This window comes from Pteronotus mesoamericanus, unplaced genomic scaffold (genome assembly GCF_021234165.1).
Source record: "Pteronotus mesoamericanus isolate MK-2021 breed Mesoamerican mustached bat unplaced genomic scaffold, CSHL_Meso_final scaffold_83, whole genome shotgun sequence".
NCBI classification, from domain to species: Eukaryota; Metazoa; Chordata; class Mammalia; order Chiroptera; family Mormoopidae; genus Pteronotus; species Pteronotus mesoamericanus.
The window spans coordinates 1,059,894-1,080,566 of record NW_026555328.1 but is presented as its reverse complement, the minus strand read 5'-3'; the positions used below and the strand labels follow the sequence as shown (position 1 = coordinate 1,080,566).

At 46.9% G+C, this 20,673-nt stretch overlaps 1 protein-coding gene across 1 annotated transcript; it reads left to right on the top strand.

Annotated features, from left to right (window-relative positions):
* The first annotated feature begins 701 nt into the window (after positions 1-701).
* Positions 702-11,373, top strand: LOC129062672 (membrane-spanning 4-domains subfamily A member 8-like). The gene is given in 7 exon segments (XM_054563698.1): positions 702-719; positions 798-920; positions 2,715-2,837; positions 6,064-6,123; positions 7,169-7,285; positions 11,011-11,118; positions 11,263-11,373. Coding segments are annotated over 7 exon segments (660 nt in total).
* The last annotated feature ends 9,300 nt before the right edge of the window (positions 11,374-20,673 follow it).

Genomic DNA, 20,673 nt, shown 5'->3' with positions numbered 1-20,673 from the left:
GCACAGAAACCAGGTCCAGAGGTGGTCTGCCTAGGGCCCGCCAGTAGTGTGTGGGTTCTTGACTTTGTGCAGGAAAGGTTTCACAAGTCCAGGTGATTTTGTGTGTATGTCTATTAAAGCTGGGGACAGTAAATCAAAGGGAGGACTTAGGGTAGAAGAGACAATAGGAGAGAGTCTAGGGGGTGCTCTGCTTTGGCTTTTTAGAAATGTCATAGGAAAGGAGTAAGCCACGCTGGCTGCATGAGCTCACAGAGAAGTAAAAGTCACAGTGACTGAAGTGGACCAAGGCAGGCTGCTCTTAGCTCACTGGAAAGTCAGGGAAAAGGGGAACTTGGAGAGAGACTCAGGAGGTAAGGCCAGTATGAGCTGTCGCTGCCTGCTGCTCCCCTGGTTCCAAGTCTTGTGGAGACCCTTAGAGTTTAGGAGAGAGAGTAAAAAGCTCATGGCTGAGGAAAGGCTTGGGTGTGCCCCAGAGAGGTCCTGCACTGACATCCTTTGTCTTGAGGGTTTTCTGTCTCTTCTTTGGGTTTCAGTTTTAGGGGAGGGTTTCAGCAGAATATTCATCAGCTCTAAAACAGGATGAATAAACTCATAATGGGTTGCAATGCCCAAGTAAGTTAATGAAGGCAAAAGTTCTTTTTTAATGTAAACATTAGTGCACATGTGAAGGATGATTCAACTGCATTTATTTTTTTAGCAGCATGAAATCAATGACTTCAGCAGGACCCATGGCCAATACTGTGGTTGTGGCAGGGCCCCCCAGCACACATTCTGTAATCCCGGGGAGCACACCTCAGGTGCCCCTGTATCCACACAGCCTGCCCCAACTCAACCTAAATCCTGGAAACCAACCTGGCTTACAGCTGCCTGCGAGTGCACAACCAGCCCAAACAACCCTGAAAGAGGGCAAAATCTTAGGGGTAAGTGAGCTTTCACCGTGCAGGCTGGGACCACACACGTGACTGGAGTCGGGGTGGGAGGAGGGTTGGAAATACAGAAACTCCAAATCCACAAGTGGGGCGGGGGCTGACCCAGCCTTGCCAAACTCAGGTCTAGTAAGGAGCTCAGCTGTGGAGCATCACCAGGGCCTTGGCATGAGGCCTTATATTTTCTAACTTAGGCATTATATGAAAGAGAAAGAAAAGCAACAAAGAAGCAGAAAATTGGAAGGTTTATCCTTTTGCCCAGAATCCATGTTGATCATGTGGCCTCCAGAAGAAAATGGAGCAGTGAGCGAGCCACAAGGGGTAGTCTAAAGCCAATGTGCTTGAATGGAATCTTTGCCAATTGTCAACAAAATAAGAGCTCACAATGATTTTTGCCCTGGAGGGTCCTCCTAAGTAGGATGGGGGAAGCCCATTTCGATGCATGGTTAACTAATGACACACAAGGATTCTGATCCAGGCTTCTCTAGCTCCATCTCCGTATACTCCTCACAGGAATGTCAATCAATGCAACCTGTGTGGAGAGCTATCTTCATCTTCAGAATTTTAAAATACCCAATAATTCCATTTCTGAAACTTTGTCCTGTGGACCATGTTTCTGTGCACATGGGAAATATGACATGCATGAGGTTATTGCAGCCGTGGTTTGTGATAGGAAAAGAATGGGAAAAAACAAAATATCCATCACTATAATACTGGTTAAATCAGTGTATTGTACAACCAAGAATGAAATTTTGTAGTGCTATTAAAAAAAAAAAATGTGTCTTGCATAACAATATGGAACTACCCCCAAGCTATATCACTAATAGGAAAAAATTAGAGGCAGACATTGTATATAATTTGCAACCATTTATGTAAATTTACAGGAATAATATATTTGTATTCACTGTCATGTTTGTAGTATATACACATATACATATAAATATATATTAATGTATTTATATCATTTGGGCAATAATATATAGCAGTTTCCTAGAGCTGCCATAGCAAAGTACTGCAGATGGAATGGCTTAGAACAACAGAAGTTTACTGTCTCGCAGTAGTGGAGGCCAGAAGCTCATAATCAAGGTGTCCATGGGACCCTTTTTCCTCTGAAGGCTCAAGGGGAGGATCTGTCAAGGCCGGTCTCCAAGCTTCCAGTAGGACCTTGGCTCGAAGCAGCATGTCCCTACCTTGGCATTCTCCTGTGTGCACGTGTGTCTCTTCACACGGTATTCCTTTAAAAGGATAGCAGTCCTATAGGATTAGGAAAAACCTTATTCAAGTACACCTCATTTTACCTAATTACATCTGCAGCAGCCCTATGTCCAAATGAGGACCCTTCCTGAGAGTCTGGAGACAGGAACTTCAACATACTAATTTGATGAGGGAGAGGCAGACACAATTCAATTCAAAACAATATCCCAGAGAAATGAGATGAGCAGAGACTTATCTACAAAGGTGTTCATCGCAGTATTGTTTATAATATGAAAACAAAGAAACATTCTTACCTGCCCAATAGCTCTATTCTACCTACTCCAGAGCCATTTTGTATTATCACTGTAGATATTTGAAAAATTAATAGAAGGTTATAGACCAAAATGTAAGTGGTTGTTATTTCTGACTGACGAGAAATTATGGGAAGTCTTCCTTTCATGTTTACATTTTCCATATTACTTTTTAAACCAAGAAAACAAATTTATTAAAAATACAATGGAGGCAAGGAAGGGGGGTTGCAGGGGAAAGGATTCATCACAGAAACAAAGGTCTCACCTTGTGGCTCCCCGGCAGGCCCTCCAGATCCTGATTGGCCTCATACACATTGGCCTCCAGAGCATCCTGGGTGCCACCTTATTTGGGGGCTATGAAGGTATCTCATTTGTTGGAGGCTGAGCTTTCTGGGGAGGCATCTCGGTAAGTAATATGAGTCACCTTGCAAATGAGTTCCAGAATCCATGTTGATCATGTGGCCTCCAGAAGAAAATGGAGCAGTGAGCGAGCCACAAGGGGGAGTCTAAAGCCAATGTGCTTGAATGTGGCCAATACACTCAGGGCCACTTTGTCAAGTTGTATACTTTGCTGCAGGAGGTTTGCAGTCAAGAGAGCCTGTGGGCTGTGAACCCAGCTCAGGCCTTGGTCACTAAGAACGTTAGTCTGCTTGCATAGCCAGAACAAATAGCACAGACTGGGTGGCTCAACAACAGACATTTATTACCTCACAGTTCCAGAGGCTAGAAGTCCAACATCAAGGTGTCAGTGGGAGTGTTTCTTCTGATGCCTCTCCGGCTTACAGAGGGTCATCTTCCTCCCTGTGTCTTCACAGGGACTGTGGGTCCATGCCCTAATTTGTCTTCTTATAAGAACACCAGTCATATTGGATTAGGCCCAGCCATGTGACCTCATTTAACGTTCATCACCTCTTTAAAGATCCTACCTTCAAATACAGATGCTCCTCAGCCTGTGATGGGGTCACATCCCAATAAACCCATCACCAGTTGAAAACATCCTAGGTCAAAAATGCATTAAATATTACACCGTAGAGTATGAGTTGTTCACCCTTGTAATCACTCTCCTGACGGGGAGCTGTGGCCAGCTAATCACGAGAGAGCATCTCACCACATACCACTCACCCAGGAAAAGATCAGTATTCAAAATATAAAGAACAATTTCTACTGAAGGTATATCACCTTCACACCATTGAAAGTCAACAAAATCATACATCCACCATCATGAGTCTGGAACCATCTTTACAGTTATATTCTGAGATACTGGGGGTTAGGACTTGAAAAGATTAATTTTGAGGGGACACGATTCAGCTCATAATACCAAGTGACAGCCCTGTAGGGTGCCACGGACCCAGATTGGGCACCTTTGCTAATTAGCTCCCCTCGGAGGTCAGGAAACCTTCTTCCAGATCATCAGCCCAGAGGTGGCATCTTTTCCAATTCACACAAGCAACGATGTGTTGGGAATAGCACTCAATTATTGCTCAGTGCAGGCCCCCAGCCTGAGCTCCAGGAGGGAACCACTTCCACCAGTTGTTAAGAATGGTTGCCCAGCCTTATGACAGTCATTCAGCGGAGGGGACTCAACCAGGAATTTACAGATGGCCTCAGAGTCCACTTTTGGAATAGTATTTTGTACATGACTCTCTTTTCTGGAAAAGTCTGTAGTTTTTATCACATTCTCAGGGTGATCAGTAACCCTTAAAAGGTTAAGAATCGCAGGTCCTTTCCCTTCTCCAGTGTCTTGCCTTTATTATTCCCTTGCAGTCTCCTCAGTGTCCTCCCTCCTGCACACACGCCCACACAGTCCCTTCTTCTCCTCCCTCCCATCTCCCATCTTCTTTCTCTTCCTGCTATGACATAATCTGTCTCCTGAACCACACACTTATCTGTGACTCAGTGCAACTTTTCTCACAAATAGCAAAACTCCAGACTAACCTAAACAACACCCAAGACACTCCAACCCATAAGGTTGAAGTAAAATAGTCTGGACTGATTTGCCACACTCATGCACACACAGCCTCTGTAAAACAGTAGGACTTACGTTCTTGGGAGCACTTTTGTCTGATAACCTTTCTCTCTTGTTCCCATCCATGTCTCACCCCTGAGTCTGAGATCCTCTCTTGGTTCTGCACAGACCCAGACTGAAAACTCTTACCCAGTTCCTTTGCTCGGCCATGGCACCTGTGTCTGCATAACAGACTGCAATGGGGTTTCGGGCCGTGGAGATGATAGTACCACAGCCACAGAGCAGCTGCTATTGAGCATTAGAGTCTCTTATATCTCTGTTCTTAAGTGCCCAGTGGCTGCCTCAGCAGCTCAAACGCGTGGGTGTCCATCAGCCTTCATGATGCCTCCTTCCCTTTTTTCTGCAGGGCGATTCTGCTCTTTGTTGCCTCCTCCACTCCATGAGTATCATTCTGTTTCCTCGAGATCATTAGTGTCCTCCAACAGATCAAGGCCGATGGCCTTGGGTTCCTCAAAGGGACCAGCAGGGACATCAGAAGTCCAGCCTTCTGTTTCCTTCCTTCACCATCAAGTCTCTACAGAGGGATATAAGATTGAGATTTATTATTCATTTACAGGAGAGTCGTCATGCCCTTTAGAAGGCTCAGGCAGCCAGAGCAAGTTTTTCTAAACACCCCTTTCCACTGCAGGGCTCATGCATCTACCCTGAGGGGGAGGGACTATAGAATGAGGGTTAAGAACATGAGATCTGGAGTCAACTACCTAAATTTGATTTCCATTTCTGCTACTAGCTGATGGTCTCATTTGGGTTACTTGAAATCTCTAAGCATCAGTCTACCCCTCTATCAGATGAGACTAGTAATGGTGTTTGATGGGCCATCATACAGCTAAATAAGGCAAGGTTGGAAGCACTTCATGTAAAGCTTGGCAAAGCTTCCATGAACCCCTAGGTAACACCCTCTCAGACCCTCCGTGACAGCAGGGAATCCCATCAGCCACTCTGCCTGCAGAACATGACTGTTGAAATAAATGCATACAATGTAGTCCATCGGCCTCATATTTGAATTTCAACACCATAGAGATGCAACATGCTTTGCAGTAACCAAAAGTGACTCATCAAATTATAGACAGGCAGGGACAATGTTGGGGAACCCCTTCCATCACCCAACAAGAGCCCCCATGCCTGACTGAATTTTGGAAGGAGACCAAGAAGTTGTGCATGTGGGGAAATAAAAGATAAGGAAATAAATAACTTTCTGAGTGTCTACAGTATACAGGATCTACCAAGGGCAAGATATAACAAATGCCAGATTCAAAAGACAAGTTATCTCAGGACAATGACACTTAGGAGGAAGACATGCAGTTTATCCCATTTTGTGGATGAGAAGATGCACACACACAGAAATTAGTAACTAAACCAAGAGGAGCTTCATGCTAGAATTTAAAACTAGGTCTGCTGTATCCTAGAATCTATATTTATTCCAGTTCAATGCCCTGTCATGTGGTACAAAACAGCTCATTCATTCATTCATTCTTTTCCCCATGTTGAGCTACAGGACCCAGCAGGGGAACTTAGGGTGTGTGAAAGCTTATGTGTGTGACTAGAATCACAGGAGCCTGAAGGGGGGCTCCTGTGACCTCTTTCTAAACTCCCTCTCCTTTGCCAGTTCATCATTTCAGGATCCCTCTCAGTGGCATCAGAACAGCAGCCAAACTCTCCTTGCCTGGTAAGTCACATGCTGAGACTGGCTCTCCCTGCTGTAGAACTAAAGGAGGGACACACAACAAAGTAAAGAAGCTAATACACAATCCCTCCTCCATCCTTGCACCTGCTCATAACCAGAAACACAGGGCACTGACACGCATGCTCACTCACACCCACGTACAGGACCACGCCAAGCTGGCCAAGTCACAAGTAGGAAGGAGTCCAGAAGATTCAGGGGAAGGAAGGTATATACAGCCATCTTTGTTAAGGCATCAGGGTGTGGAAATGAAGAAAACTTTCCTAAGAAGATGTTACAGGAAGAGGCAAAAAGCTGCCTGGGGCTCAGGGCTCCCCTCCAGAGAGCAGGGCACTGGGACTGCCTGCAGCGCATGGAGCCGACCTCCAGACAATTCTACAGGGAAGCCAGGGGAGGCTCAGGCACGGGCTTCTCTAGGAATCCAGACTAACCAACACGGGCAAGTCTCTCGGGTCCCCTGGCAGTGGACCAAGGAAGTACCTTCGTTTCTCTCACAGCAGGTTATCTAGGGCAAGGGGCCCCGGGATGGCCAGGTCCCACACCAGATGAGATCTATTTGAAAATCTCCCAAGGGGAGCTCAGTTCTGGGCATGCCTTTCTGCACCTGGCCCAGAATCACAGAGCATCAGAGCCTGTCGCATCCCAAGACACTGGGGCCGAGTCGCCTCCATATCTCCCATGGGATAAGTGGGTCAAGTGTTTCCCAAAGATTGCCCTTGGAGATATTTGTCCCAGGAGATACTTTATGAAGATTGGGAGGAAAAAAATCTCTATTTAGTAGTCCCCTCTCTGGGAGATAATAATTTTCATTAAAGGCTAGGAGAAGTTTTGAACATCAGACCTGTTTAATTTTGTTTGACTCAGGTTTTTTCAATGTTCATGTACCCCCAAAACTTTTTGCACAGAACAACTCTTTACTTGCTGCAGAGCTAGGGTTCCAGAAATTCACAATAGGAAACATTTATCGAGTCTGCTCATCGGAGCTGCAGATGCTTTTCTCTCCCACCCTAACCCTCTGTGTCGTCTTCAGCTGAAGGGCAGCTTGGGCATGAACATCGTCAGTGCGATCTTTTCTGCGATGGGAATCTGTCTCTTCATCACAGATATCTGTATTAACTACCTATATACCTACCTCAACTGGAGTGTGGTGAGTATCCCTCTTGACCAACACTCCCCTGGGTTCCAGCTCAGCTGTGCTTAGGAAATCATTGGAAAGACACCTGAACACTTAACTTCTTCACCAAACACTATAGCAAACAGAGGTGCTGTCAGATCAGAACGGAGTTTAAAGTCCCTGTCCTGTAGCTGTATTGCTATTAGTCTAAGCATGTGACTTTTATTAGTCTTAGACTCTATATTTAGAAATCAGTACCTACCTTTTGACATTGTTGGGAGAATTAAATGCAGTTATACATATAACACACAAGTACCCACCAATCTGCATCTCTACTCACATGTTCGCCTTCCTGGCTATTACCATGGACAACAGGTCAGCAAAGGTCTTCTGCACCGGGTCAGATGGTGAATACTTAAGGCGTTGTAGGCCCTCTGGTCTTTGTAGCAACTACTCAAGCCTGTGTGAAAACAGCCATAGAAAATGCATAAAGGAATGAGCTGTCAAAGGTTGTAGACCAGTGCTATCCAGTGGAAATATAATGTACTCATGTATGTGATTTTAAATTTTCAGTTTCCACACTATACAGTGAAAAAATGGAATGGGTGAAATTAATTTTAATACCATTTATTTAACTCAATGGATCCAAAAATCTCATTTCAATATATATCTGTATAAAACAATTATTAATTCAATATTTTGCATATTGGGGGCCACGTCATTGAAATCCAATGTTTATTTTGCATTTATATCATCCCCGGTCCTTGGGGGACTCGTGGCTACCGGATAAGAAAGTCACAAATGAGCCCCCTGTAAACTCAGTGTCTCCCTCTGCACTGCAGCCCTGCCCCCCCCCCGCCCTCCCCCCCACTCACGGTGTCACCGCAAGTGCTTCTCCCCTCTCCCAGGCCCCCACCTCTCTTCTACATCTATTTCCCCCTTTTGCTAGAGCTTTTCATCATTATCTAAACATGCTTTTGTTTCCTTCATCTCACAAAACAAACAAACCCTTCCAGTTACTGCAGCTGCCACCCTGTCTCCAGAAAAACCCTTAAAAGAGTTGTCTGCCTTACTCTCTCCACTTCTTTCCTCTCATAACCTCTCTTGAACCGACTCTAACCACAGACACGTTCAGCCTCACTTCTCCAAAAGCTTCCTTGGCTCAAGGTCCCCAAATTCCTCCGTTTGGAGACTTCCCAGGGTCTTCCAGGCCCTGCAGCTGGTGTCCCCCGCCCACAATTGTTGTTCTCTTCTCTGTCTCCCTGGCTGTTTCTTTTCCTGTCCCGTCTCTCAGGCTCAGTCCTCGGTCTTTGTCTCTCTCTCTCTGTACTCACTGCCTTGGCAATCACATCCGGTCTGATGACTTGAAACACTTTCTCTCTGACAATGACTCCCCCGACCTGCCTCCCCAACTTCAATCTCTTGCATCCAGTTGTCCACGCACCGTCTAGAAATTAACACACCCAAATCTGATCTCCAGATTTTATGTCCCAAACTTTCTCACGGGTTTCCTTTTCCCCATTGAGGGCAACTGCATCCTTCCAGTCACTCAGCGCAAGACTCTGGTGAAATTACTGACCCTTTCTTTTCTCCTGCACCTGCCAGCCAATGCCTCAGGCAATCCTGCCGCTTTCACCTTTGAAATGCACCCAGATTCCAGCCACAGCCACCACCACCTGGCTCCTGAGCTCAGTTCTGCCAGGGTCTGCTCTTGGAAACAACAACCCCCTCCAAGCCACCCACCCCGCCTCGGGCCTCAACCCTTGCGTCTGGAGAAGAAGGGCTGGACTTCATCACAGTTTTGCAAATGATAAGCCAATGATGCGGTGCTCCCAGGGCTCAACGAGCATGAATGAATGCTCCCCAGATAATAAATATCATCTAAGCTGCTTGAGGAATCCTTTGTCCCTTATGGACATATTTTTATCTTTTAATTATAGTTGACATATAAAATTATATTAGTTTCAGGTGTACAGCATAGTAATTAGACATTTATATACCCCCCATATTCCAATACTTGTATGACACCACACATACTTATTACAATATTCTTGACTATGTTCCCTGTGCTGTACTTCAATTTACCTCCCTCTGACTATTATAACCAGGATTTTGTACTTTTTAATCCCTTCATCATTTTCATCCATCCCCCAACCCTTCTCCCATTAAAAAGTTTGATTTGTAAAAGAATTTTGGCCCTGGCTGGTGTGGCTCAGTGGTTTGAGTGCTGGCCTGTGAACCGAAGTGTTGCCGGTTTGATTCCCAGTCAGGGCACATACCTGGGCTGTGGGCCAGGCCCCCAGTGCAGGGCGTGTGAGAGGCAACAACACACTGATGTTTCTCTCTCTCTCTTTCTCCCTTCCTTCCCATCTCTGTAAAAACAAATAAAGTCTTTTTTAAAAAAAAAAAATTCATTGTTAAAAACACATTTGAAAAGGACCTACATTATTTGTAAAGGCTCCTCCTCCCTAAGCTTCTGTGATTCCTTCACTAAGACGTCATCATCCTGCATTTCCCTTTGTGTGGACACCCTGTCCTGCGCCACCATCTCTAAATCTCCTGCTAAGCATGGACCTCTGTCTCCTCAGTGCCCCAGGCAATTTTCTGGCCCTTTTATAGCTCTTATCATTTCTGATGTGAATTGTCTATCTACATCTGCATCTGCCTCCCTCACAAGATTGTCCCTCTCAGAGTGCCTTCTTAGCCACTTGTACCAAACAGATGTTTAACAAATACTTGCTAAATTTTGAGGGAAGAGGAAGAAGGTACTAAGGAAGTTTCTCCAAAAAGGATTCTCTGAGCAGCTGGCTGTCACCCCCGCCATTTTAAAACCATAATTAACAAATATTTTTTGGTACCTACCATGTGTCAGGCACGTTCACTTTCATATTTATTCTCTCCTATAATAGGAATCTAAGTGATTATTGGGGTCATTCGTCCCTTGTCCTTTAGGATTAAAGTGGATTTTCTACACCAATTCTCTCCCCAGATACAGGAACAGACCCCATTCTCCTGGGTATTCTTGGAGGAGAGCAGGGGAGGGCTTAGATGTCTCCTGGTCCTCAGGTGAAATCTACTGCTGCTGAATTAGTTCAACTTGGGGATCTTTTAACTGACTTTTTCCCAAATTCAAGACAGCCCCAATTATTGCTCTCCACCAAATGCTGCTGTCAGAAGCCAGGAAGGTCATTTCAGTAGCCCACTTTGTCTAAAGGTTCAGAGGGATGGTGGAGGTTTACGCTGGATCCCAGGCAGCTACTGAAGGCTGAAGATTACACGTCCCTGTTTTGTCAAGTCCTCATTTCCCACAGGATGCCTTTGTCTCCGGGCTCCCCTTCCCGTCATGTTGCTCCGCCCCATCTTTCTCCTCTAACCCTCTCACTCTCCTCCCTGCAGCTTGTCCATGCTCCGAAATTTCTGTTCACTTCCTACACAGAACGGTTCCTCTCTCTCACTCTCTGACCCCAGACCACATTCTTAGGGCTCGTCCCCTGTACGTGAAACAAGTTATCAAGGTGTTTCCCTAAACAACGACTATTCTTTCCCTTACAACAACACTGATAGTTATTGTTAAAATAATTTTTTTACAAACACACTTGATCAGCACCAAAACCTGGGGAGATATTTTCTCCGTGAGGCTGAGACAAGTTTAGAGGACCTCCTCAACACCATAGCCGTGGTCCATTCAGAGGCACACTTTGAGTCAGACCTTGGACTCCCAGAGCAGCACTAATAACCTTCCAGTTTTCTGGTGCCAGAAACCTGGAATGGCTACATCCGGCGGGCTGCTGCTGCTCATCTTCAGCCTCCTGGAGCTCTGGATTACCTCCGTATGTGCCCATTTTGGCTGTCAACTGCTCACCTACGTGATTCCAAAGATCCTCAGTGGGTGAAAGATGCCCCAAAGAGGATGGAGACTGGAGGGATCTTCAGGCTTCCCCTTGCTGTAAAAGAGCAGGGGTGTCCAGTAGTGGTCAAAGGCCTCCATGTGTGCAAGGTTCTCACCAGAGCACCTCCTGTGCTGTCTTTTCCGGGGGACCGTGGTCTACCAAACCATCTACGTGGCAAACCAAGTGGCTGTCCCAGAACCAGTGAACTTGCCACTGTCTTATTCCATATGACGCAGGACTCCAACTAGGCCAAAGGTTCTAGAAGCATCTTTCACTGGGACCAAAAGAAAACCTCCCCTTTCTGTGCTATGGAAACTTATCTTTTTCCTTCCCTGACAAACTAAGGAACATGGCTCTCCAACTGTGTGCGCCCTGGACTTCATTTACTTCAGCCTGGTAAATTGTGCTGTGCCTCTATTAAGAACAAGACACATTTCAAGTGGATTTTAGCAAAATGGTCCACCCCAGGCAGCCACTTGTCAGGATGTCGTGTCGTGTATTCATGTGCTTACTTGTGTGGGCTTAGAAGTTAGAGGAACCAATGTCGAAACGGCCCAAGCTTCATTCTCTCAATCATTCACTTATTGAATAAATATGCACTGAATATTGGATTCAAGCCTCTATTCATGGCAGGGGAATGGTGAACATGGATGAGCACACAAAGGCCTTGATGTCAAGGAACTTCTGCTTCACAAGGGAAGACTACACGCAAGCCGCTTTCTGTAACGCAAGGCAGAAGGCAGGGATGGACAGAGAGGAGAGAGTGGGAAATGATTTATGCTGGCAGTGATGGAGAGAGCAGAGAACAAGCCTGGCTGAGGAATCAACATTTGTTGGGTCATTAAAAGAGAGAGTGGGGGTTTTATTTTTTCGTTCTTTGTTGCTGGGGTTTTTGTTTGTTTGTTTGTTTGTTTTTTAGTGCAGTAAGAAACTGCAGCTTTGGGAAGACCTTTGGAGACACTGGGTCATCCACTAACATGATCAATTTTTCATACACAGTTACCACTGATGCAGCACTACTCAAGAACGGTGTCTTAATATATCTTCCAAAATTATGATGCTCATATATCATTATATATCAAAATAGGGACTAATTCAAAGAGAAATGGCTACGTCTATATCTTCTAGATTTGCACACATTAATTTAAATACTGTTATCCATGATGACCAATTGACTTCCAAATGGTTATGTGTCAACAGATTACAGCAACAATCTCTAAAGTCCAGGTACCATCACATTTTCTTTTACTGCAGAAGTCTGGCAATAACTTTTGTTGTTGTTACTAAATACAGAATATGATTTTACTCTTATATGTATATTTTAGGCTCTGACTTTACCTAAGAAGTTTCCTCTAAATGGCTTTCTGCTGAGTTCTGTCTGCTTCTGCACCTGCATCTTCTCTGACCAGGCGCCCTTGGCTTCCCATCAGCTGGTCAGAAATGGCTGATGTTCCAAAGCCTCCAGTGACTTTTCTAGAACTGTTCAGGGCTTAGGAAACCACAGGCAACAGAAATGGAGGATGGAGCATGTAACATTCTGGTTTCAGACCAGCCCTCCACCTATGTTTTATAAGCTGAGATGTTCATTCATTCATTTCCCCAAGAAGGGCTGACCTGTGTGGACCATTCTCAGAGTGTGAGGTGGTCAGAGTGAGCCTGGCCGTCTCTCCATCTTCTTTAGCGTTGCGTCTCAGTGCCCCATCCAATTCCATACCTCCTCATCTGCAGATCTCCAATTCTCCACCTAGATCCTCCAGTCTTCTCTCAGAGCTTCCTTCCTGACTCGTCTGTTTGTGAGTTAACACACACCCCAGATGTGTCTCAGCTCCTACAGTCTGGATTGCCTCAGAAAAAGCAACTTGAAACACACTTTATGCTTCTTGAGAGAGGTGACTCTGCCACCTGCCCTGCTGAAATCACCAGGGGGCTTGTTGGAACTGAGTCCCTTTCCCCTCCTACTACCTACATTATTCGTTGTGTGTGCCAGGCCCCTCATCCCAGAGGGCCCCTTCACCAGCTCGGGTGACACATCACTGCCCCCCGCGGGCAATGACTTGTGTGCCTGCTCTGCACTTCTCCACAAGCCAATCACCTCCATTCACTCTCATCCCCTCCAGACAATGACACATAAAAACTGGAAGAGACCTGGGAAATCTATGGATAGATAGAAACACGCAGGTGGAGAGGAAAGCAATTTTTCCAAGGTTATCAGCCCAAGGTTATGGGGAGCATAAGCAAGGCCAGAACCAGAACCCCAGAAGGCCAGTCCAGGGCTCCTTGCAGAGAAGCAGAGACACCTGGTGGGAAAAGCAGGTGATTAAGGTCAGACGACAGAGTCTCTGCAGCCTTAGCAACCACCGCTCTCAACGCAGCATTCTCTCTATTCTCTCTCTAATAGTGTGGGTGACCACACTATGGTCACCAAAGTCTCCGACACATCCCGTGTTGTCAAGCTCAGTGGTTTTATTTCCAGCCTTACCTTTCTTGACCAACAATGCACACTCTGTTTAAAACACTGTCTCCTGGTTCTGTCCTCTGACCTCTCCAGATGCCGACCCCTCATTCTCCTCCAGCAGCTCCTCTTGTGCCCCAAGCGTTGCTCCCCAGTATGGCGCTGCCCTTGGTCCTCTTCGCATTCTGAGTACACTAGGCCATCTCTGGGAGCTTGAGATTCAAATCTGAAGCAAGACTGTGAGATTCAAATGCGCTAATTAGTGTACAAAAGCACTGCAAATTTTTTGTGCCATTTTTGGATCCCACAACTTCATTGTCTAATTTGGGATTTCTTATGAAAGAAGCCATTCATTTTCCTGCTTGATATGCTGGACCCCATCTTCTCCACCTGGCAAGTTCAAGGGCTACTTCCGCAGGAAACCCATCGTAGGTTCCCACAGCCAGAAGCATCCAAGTTCAAAGCAGGCTGCAGGTGGGAGTGTGAGCGAAGGCGCACAATGTGACCTGGAAGTGATGGCCTTCAGAGTTGAACTTTGAGGATTTTTTTTTAACGGGGCTGGAAAAAATTCTGATTTTTGTATTGTAGCTGAAAAATAGAACTGTGACTTTATGTTTCACAGTAGCTAACTGACACTTGTGTCATTTACAGCTCCTCCCAACCTTCCCAAGAACTTTGGGATATTACATTGGGAAAGCATGTTCAGTCTTTGGAGGATGCATTATAATTGGGGAGGTGCGTCATGTCGAGGAAAGGAGCACACTTCCCAGGACCCACCCACTCCCAGGTGCCAAGCTATGACTCACAGCACCCAAACTTTTCCAGGAAAGGACTGTACCATCGTTGTATGAACTCAGACTTCCTAGTGCAGACACAATGACTTCGACAGCTCCTACCTCTCCTGCCATGCTCAGAATAAGACTTGGCAGAGAACAGCTGTTCACTGAATAGTTTCTAGAATGAAAGATATCCTCTTATGCCTAGGAAAGAGTCCCTTATGTATGCATTCACTCGGTCATTCAGCAATATGAAGTGGCTGTTATATTTCAGGTGCTGGAGACACAATGGTGAACTAAGCACTTGTAGTTCCTGTTCTCCAGATTACATGCCAGCGTGTGAGAGAGGCAAGTCACATCATCAGTTAAGTGATGCAAAGTAATGAAAACAAATAGGATGCTCATACAGATATTATGGGGGAATGGGAGGAGGGATAGAGTTTCTGACTCCAAGTCCTCGCTAAAGAAGAGACGTGAAGGAAAAGGAGTAACTAGCCATATAGAAAGTGCAGTAAAAGCCATTCCAGGCAGAGAAAAACCTATGCAAAGAACTCCAGTGCAGATGGAACATAGTAACAGAGACAGAGATCACCTCAAGAAGGGACTGGAAAAGCAGACAGCGGCCACATGGAGAACTCAAATTTATTCGGGGGCTAAAAGCCATTGGATGGTGACCTAGGTTAAGGGTTTGGAAAATCATTCTGCCTAATTTGTAGGAAAAAAATAGGGTAGTGAATGCAGGAAGCTGGAAACAGGGAGATTTAGTGATAATCCAGGACAGGAACTGGCAAACTAAGGCCTGTGGGCCAAATCCAGCCCACCAAAGTCAGCCTTCCATGAAAGAATACCCCTCACCCTCCACTACTGAACACTACACAGGGATGTGGATGCTCAATAAATACCTGTTGAATGGACTCAATCTTCTAAAAGAAAGAAGTAATTAACATTAATTGAGTCCTTCATATCTGCCAAGTTGTTCTGCTCAATGCCCTATCACATTTCATATTCAAACAATACAGAGCAACATTATCTATGTTTTAAGAACAAGAAATCTGAAAAACCTGGGGCTCCTAAAGGTTAAGTAATTTCCCAAAGTCCATACCACTAGTAGTTGTTGGAGCTGGATTTGAACCCATGCCCCTGCCACCACCTCTTATGCCCTTAAACATCTCATCCTGTCATGTCTGAAGTGCTGGCCCCAGGACAGAAAGAAACCATGTGATGGTGGCAATGATGACAAAGTTACAGTCCTAGAGTGTCCTAGAATCACAATTTCCCAAGCTACTCACTCACAGTGGAAATGGGTTGGCTGTGACCCACCCACTCTCTCTTGCCCTAGTAATCAGAGGTTCCCCTGGTCGTGACAGTTCTAAGCACATGACCCTGATTAGAGAGACAGCTCTCTCCACACAAATAGAGTTTGACGGGCAATAGAAAGGGGAGAAGAAATAAATGTCCACAGTGGTATACCCACCAGTCTCTAATGAGATTGAGTTACAGGTTTCAGCAAATATTACTCAATGAAACACAAACCAGCCAAGGTATAAACCACATGGTGAATAAACACCCAGGCAACAAAGAGCATTTCCTACCACAAGCATAACCCCACACAGAGAAGGGCAAACACCACAAAGGCAAAGGAAGAGGGTGTTGAGGGTGGAAGGAGACAAAAATGTGCCTGTGAGCACCACCCTCTGTGACTTCCTTTTTCTCTGAATATAAGACAGCTAGTCCTCCTCTTCCTCAGTGGTCCCTGCTTTCACCCCACCTCAATCACTCACTCCAATAATCCCACCTTAACCTGGTCATTTCCACAACTGCAAATCCTCCATAACCTCAGTTTCTGAGTCCCTCTCTTCAACATCTACCTCCTTCTATCTTTCCAGCTTACCACCCAAGTCCAATAGTTCTCAACTCCAACAGGGCCTACAGCCTATCAGTCTCTCATCACTCATCTTAGACTCTATGGCTCATCACTAAAATCATTCTCAAATCCCTTGCCACCCTCTCTGGTTTACCCCACCATCTGTCTACTTAGTGCCAGCAATAACCGTCTAACTGTTGTTTCTCATATCCCTAGTCTATATTCTCTCCCAGCCTCTAGGCAACCATTTCATAGCTTCTCCCCTTTCTGCAAACCCCAGTACCTCTTCCCTGATTCTCATTCTCACCTTATGAGCTTGCTTCCTGTTTCCCCAGGAAAATGAATGCATCTGGAAAACGAGATCTTTCTGTGCCCCAGAGCCTGTCCTCCCACCAATTACTACAGAGGAAGTTTTCCGGCTCCTTCCGCCTGACATCAAGATTCCACCCCTCTCATCTACTCACTGTTTCCCACATCATAGTTTTTCTCAGTCCACTAAATTATTCCCAGCAGCACCCAAACATAATGTCATTTCTCCCTTCTGAAAAATGATATCCTCTTCTAGCCCCCAGAACCTCCTAGAGATGCTGCCCTGGTTCTCTACTCCCCTTTGTAGACATCTCTTAAAAACAATTTCTGCTTGCTGTCTCCAGTTCCTCTCTTCCCATCCCTCCTGAACTCACGTTAGCCAGGTTTTCTACCTCTCCATTCAAACCACTCTTGTCAAAGCCCCAGTGGCTCCACAGCGCATCAGCAGCATTAATTCGCTCCTTCATGCTCATCCCCCTTAAACCTTTCTCTCCTTGCTGAGAGGGACCCACGTTCACAAAATCACCTCCTCACAATCTTTATCTTCTCCCTGAACTCAAAATATTGGGGTCTCCCAGGTCTCAGTCCTTGGGTCTCTTCTCTTTAGCGCTATTCAGTACTGGCTTTAAATCCTATCTTTATGCTGTTGACTCTCTCCTAGCATAAAGGCCATAGATATTTTTTTCCCACAGGACATTGTGTTTGGGAGATTCATCTGTGTTACAAACAGCTGATTACTTTAAATTTTTCAGATTACTTTAGTATTTAGAAGTGTTTCTCAGCCAGCATCTCAATGATCCTTATGAAAAGCAATATAAGGTAGGAAATACTACAATGGTCATTTCACAAATGAGGAAATTGAAGCATCTTAAACAGTGGTTCAGAGAGATCATCTGGCTGGAAAGCAGGGGAGCTGCCCCCGGGTGGGTGACTGTCCAGATCTGCCCATAATTCTTCCTGAGTGGGCGTGGCTCTGGTGTCATTTATCTCTAGCATTATCATGACATCAGCAGACATGTCAAAGAATTTCCTTAATCCACTGTTATTTTAAACTTTGCATTTTTGAAATTTGTTTGATAAACCCAAATTGATTGTTACATGCTGAGTTGAAGGGGGAAAAGTGGAAAAGATGTTAAATATCCTTCCCTAGAAAAATACATATGTAAAAAAAAAACTCACCATGAGAAAAATTTATTAGGCCGATATAATCTGCTTTTTCCTAATTACAAATTTAGAGTTTTCCACATTGCCCTTAACACATAGCACTGGGTCGCTGGATCTTAGGCTAGCTTATCACTCTGATGACTTTGTTCCAGGTTTGTTTTCTCTGTACAGCAGTGACGGGAACACCTGCGCCTGGGTCAACACCTTGAACACGAACAAGTCCCATCTGTGAAGAACGTGGTCACAACTGGAAGAGTCAAGCTTTCAGGAACTGGTGTTATAATTATGGCAGCCTTTAGGGAGGGCAAGCTCTTGTCCCGTTCCTTGTCTTCTTTGAAGTGGCTTCCCAGCAAGCCCCACATCTGCCCTTGGTGCTCCAACCCTACTGCCTTCTAGCCCTCCCAATGGCAGAGGAAGTGACTTCCTTTGGAGAGTAGCTTCAAGGGTGCTCCTAGCCTCCCCATTTGTAATTCCACCCTGATTCTCCCATTAGAGCTCCATGGCCCACTTGTAGGTAGAAGTGACAGGGATTGTTACCTCAAGCCCATTTGCCAGACGGGAAGGCTGAGGCTCAGGGAGGTTAGGGAACACGACTCATCTTCATAGCCAGGTAACTCTGGAAGAAAGAAGGACAGAGGCAGGCGAGGTCTCCCAAGGCCTCAGGTCAGAACAGGCACATGGCCACTTCTGCTGCATTTTATTGGCAAGGAAGCCCAAGGCAGCCTAGATTGAAGAGGTGGGAAAGTAGACTCCTCCTGTAGCCGTAAGAGATGTGGACACATGGAGGGGGATCGAACCAAGGCCATTTTGCAATCAACCTGCCACGCTGTCCCATCCCTGGTTTAGGGGCCGAGGCCATTCCTGACCATCTCCCATGCCATCTTCAGCCCATAGGTCTTGTGAGATCTTTCTGACTTTGCACAGATGCCTCAGAGGCTATTTTGGTGAGAGCCTGAACCCAGAAATGGTGCACAACTTCTCTGTGCATCTGCCACTTGACTACCACTCTGTGTGTACGCACACACACATTCAGACATGCTCACACACTCAAACACACTCACACATACCCACATACACTCACTTGTTCACATCCCCATACAACTCCCGTACATACACCCACATTCACATCCACAGTCATACATTCTCACTTACACATGCTCGCATGCTCACACACTCACCGGCACCCACACTCACACATACATGCAGGCATGCTCATACATGTTCATGTGCACACACATTGACGCACGTTTTCACAAGCTCACACGTCTTCACACATGTCCACCCTCACACACGTTCTCACACTCGCTCACATGCATGCGCATACCCAGCACCCTCACTCTGCCCCCGCCACTGGAAAGCTGTGCACTACCTGGCTTCTCTTACCTAATGCTGGACAAGCTCAAGGAAAAGACGGTCCGGCACCTGCCTGGTTACCCTCAGCGTTTCAGCTGCAAGAAGGGGAAAGCCAATGCAGATCCTGCTCCCAGCGCTGAACTAACAGTGGGACCTCAACAGAACACTTGCTTCCCTGGGCCTCGGTTTCCCCTTCTGCATATTGAAGGAAGGAGCTAGGCCGTCTCTCATGGGGCCCTTGTGGCTGGAAGGCCCACAATTCCACCCGCAGCGTCCTGGGCGCCTCCGCCAGGGGCCAGGTACTTGCAGGACTCAGCCCCAGGAGGGACTGAACTTCCCAGAGGCAGCAGCTCCCAACAGAACAGATTCCCAAGCCCCACGCGAACAGCGAGGCTTTCACAGGAAAATATGTGTGAAGTCGAGAAGGCAGCTGCGGGAGAACAGAGGCAGCGCTGAGCGCGCGGAGCAGCGGGTGCAGCAGCGGTGGCGGCTGGTGAGTACCCACTGTCCTGCCAGGAGCTGTGGCCCAGGCAGGCCAGTCCTTGAGCCGGAGCAGGGGAGACTGGGCAGGGGCGCATCAGGTCCCCCGCGAGGAGAAAGAGACACAGGGGCAGAGGAGGTTGTGACCCATGGGTCTTACTCCGCGTGCCACTGAGCGGGGGTAGGACAGCTCCCATGGCAGTCTGAACTACTGGCCTCCCACTGACAGCAACCCGCCAGCTCAGGACCCACGGCCCCACCGCACAGGTGGCATGGGGTGGGGAAGGGGGAGGGGTTCAGGAGGGGCATCTGGCTTCTGTCCTCAGAGCCAGGCACTGAGATGACTCAGGTATCCCCTAGAGATCTAGGAGCCTAACCATCCTGCCAGGGAAGTGGTGTCTTCCTCTGCGCTCACTCCCATCCCCCACGCCAGCTGGGCAGAAAGGCGGTTCCAACCCAGATGCAGGTGCTCCAAGGAAAAGAGAAGGACCTGGCTGGGATTCTGAGCTGGAAAGGGGCTTGGAGGCCAATACTGTCTCGCCCCTCACTTACAGATGGGGAAATGGAGGCCCAGAGAAGGGACGGGGCTGTCCCCTTTAGGCCCTCAGTGGGGGTTGGGCAGCAGGGTGGAGCGGAGCCTGTTGAGCCCAGGCAGTAGATGTGGTGCCGTCTAGCGGGTGTGGCGTGGGGAGGCCTGCCCTCCTCCATCCTGTGTCTGCATCTGCTCACACCCCTTCCAGGCCAGTGGGGCAAGCTGGGCCGTCCTACAAGGACTGGGATTGGAGGAGCCTCCTGCAGCCTGATGTCACAGGGCCAGACTTAGACAGAAGGAGCAAATTCTGACCTGGTCAACAAAGGGATGTGGCCAGGATACAGGGCTGTAGCCTGGGGAAGTAGAGGGGCACCCTCGGAGGCCTAAGGTACCTCTCCTCCCACCAACATCACAGCCAGCCATTCGACAAGTGGGGAAACTGAGACCCTGAGAGGTTAAACAGCTTGCCGGGGTCACGCAGCTGACTGAGCTCTCGGAGTGGCGGAGTCGATTCCTCCCAAGCTAACCCAGTGTCTGTGGCCTCACCCGCTAAGCAAAGCCGCCTCCTCCCAGATGTGCGATGTGCAGCCCTCCCTCCCCC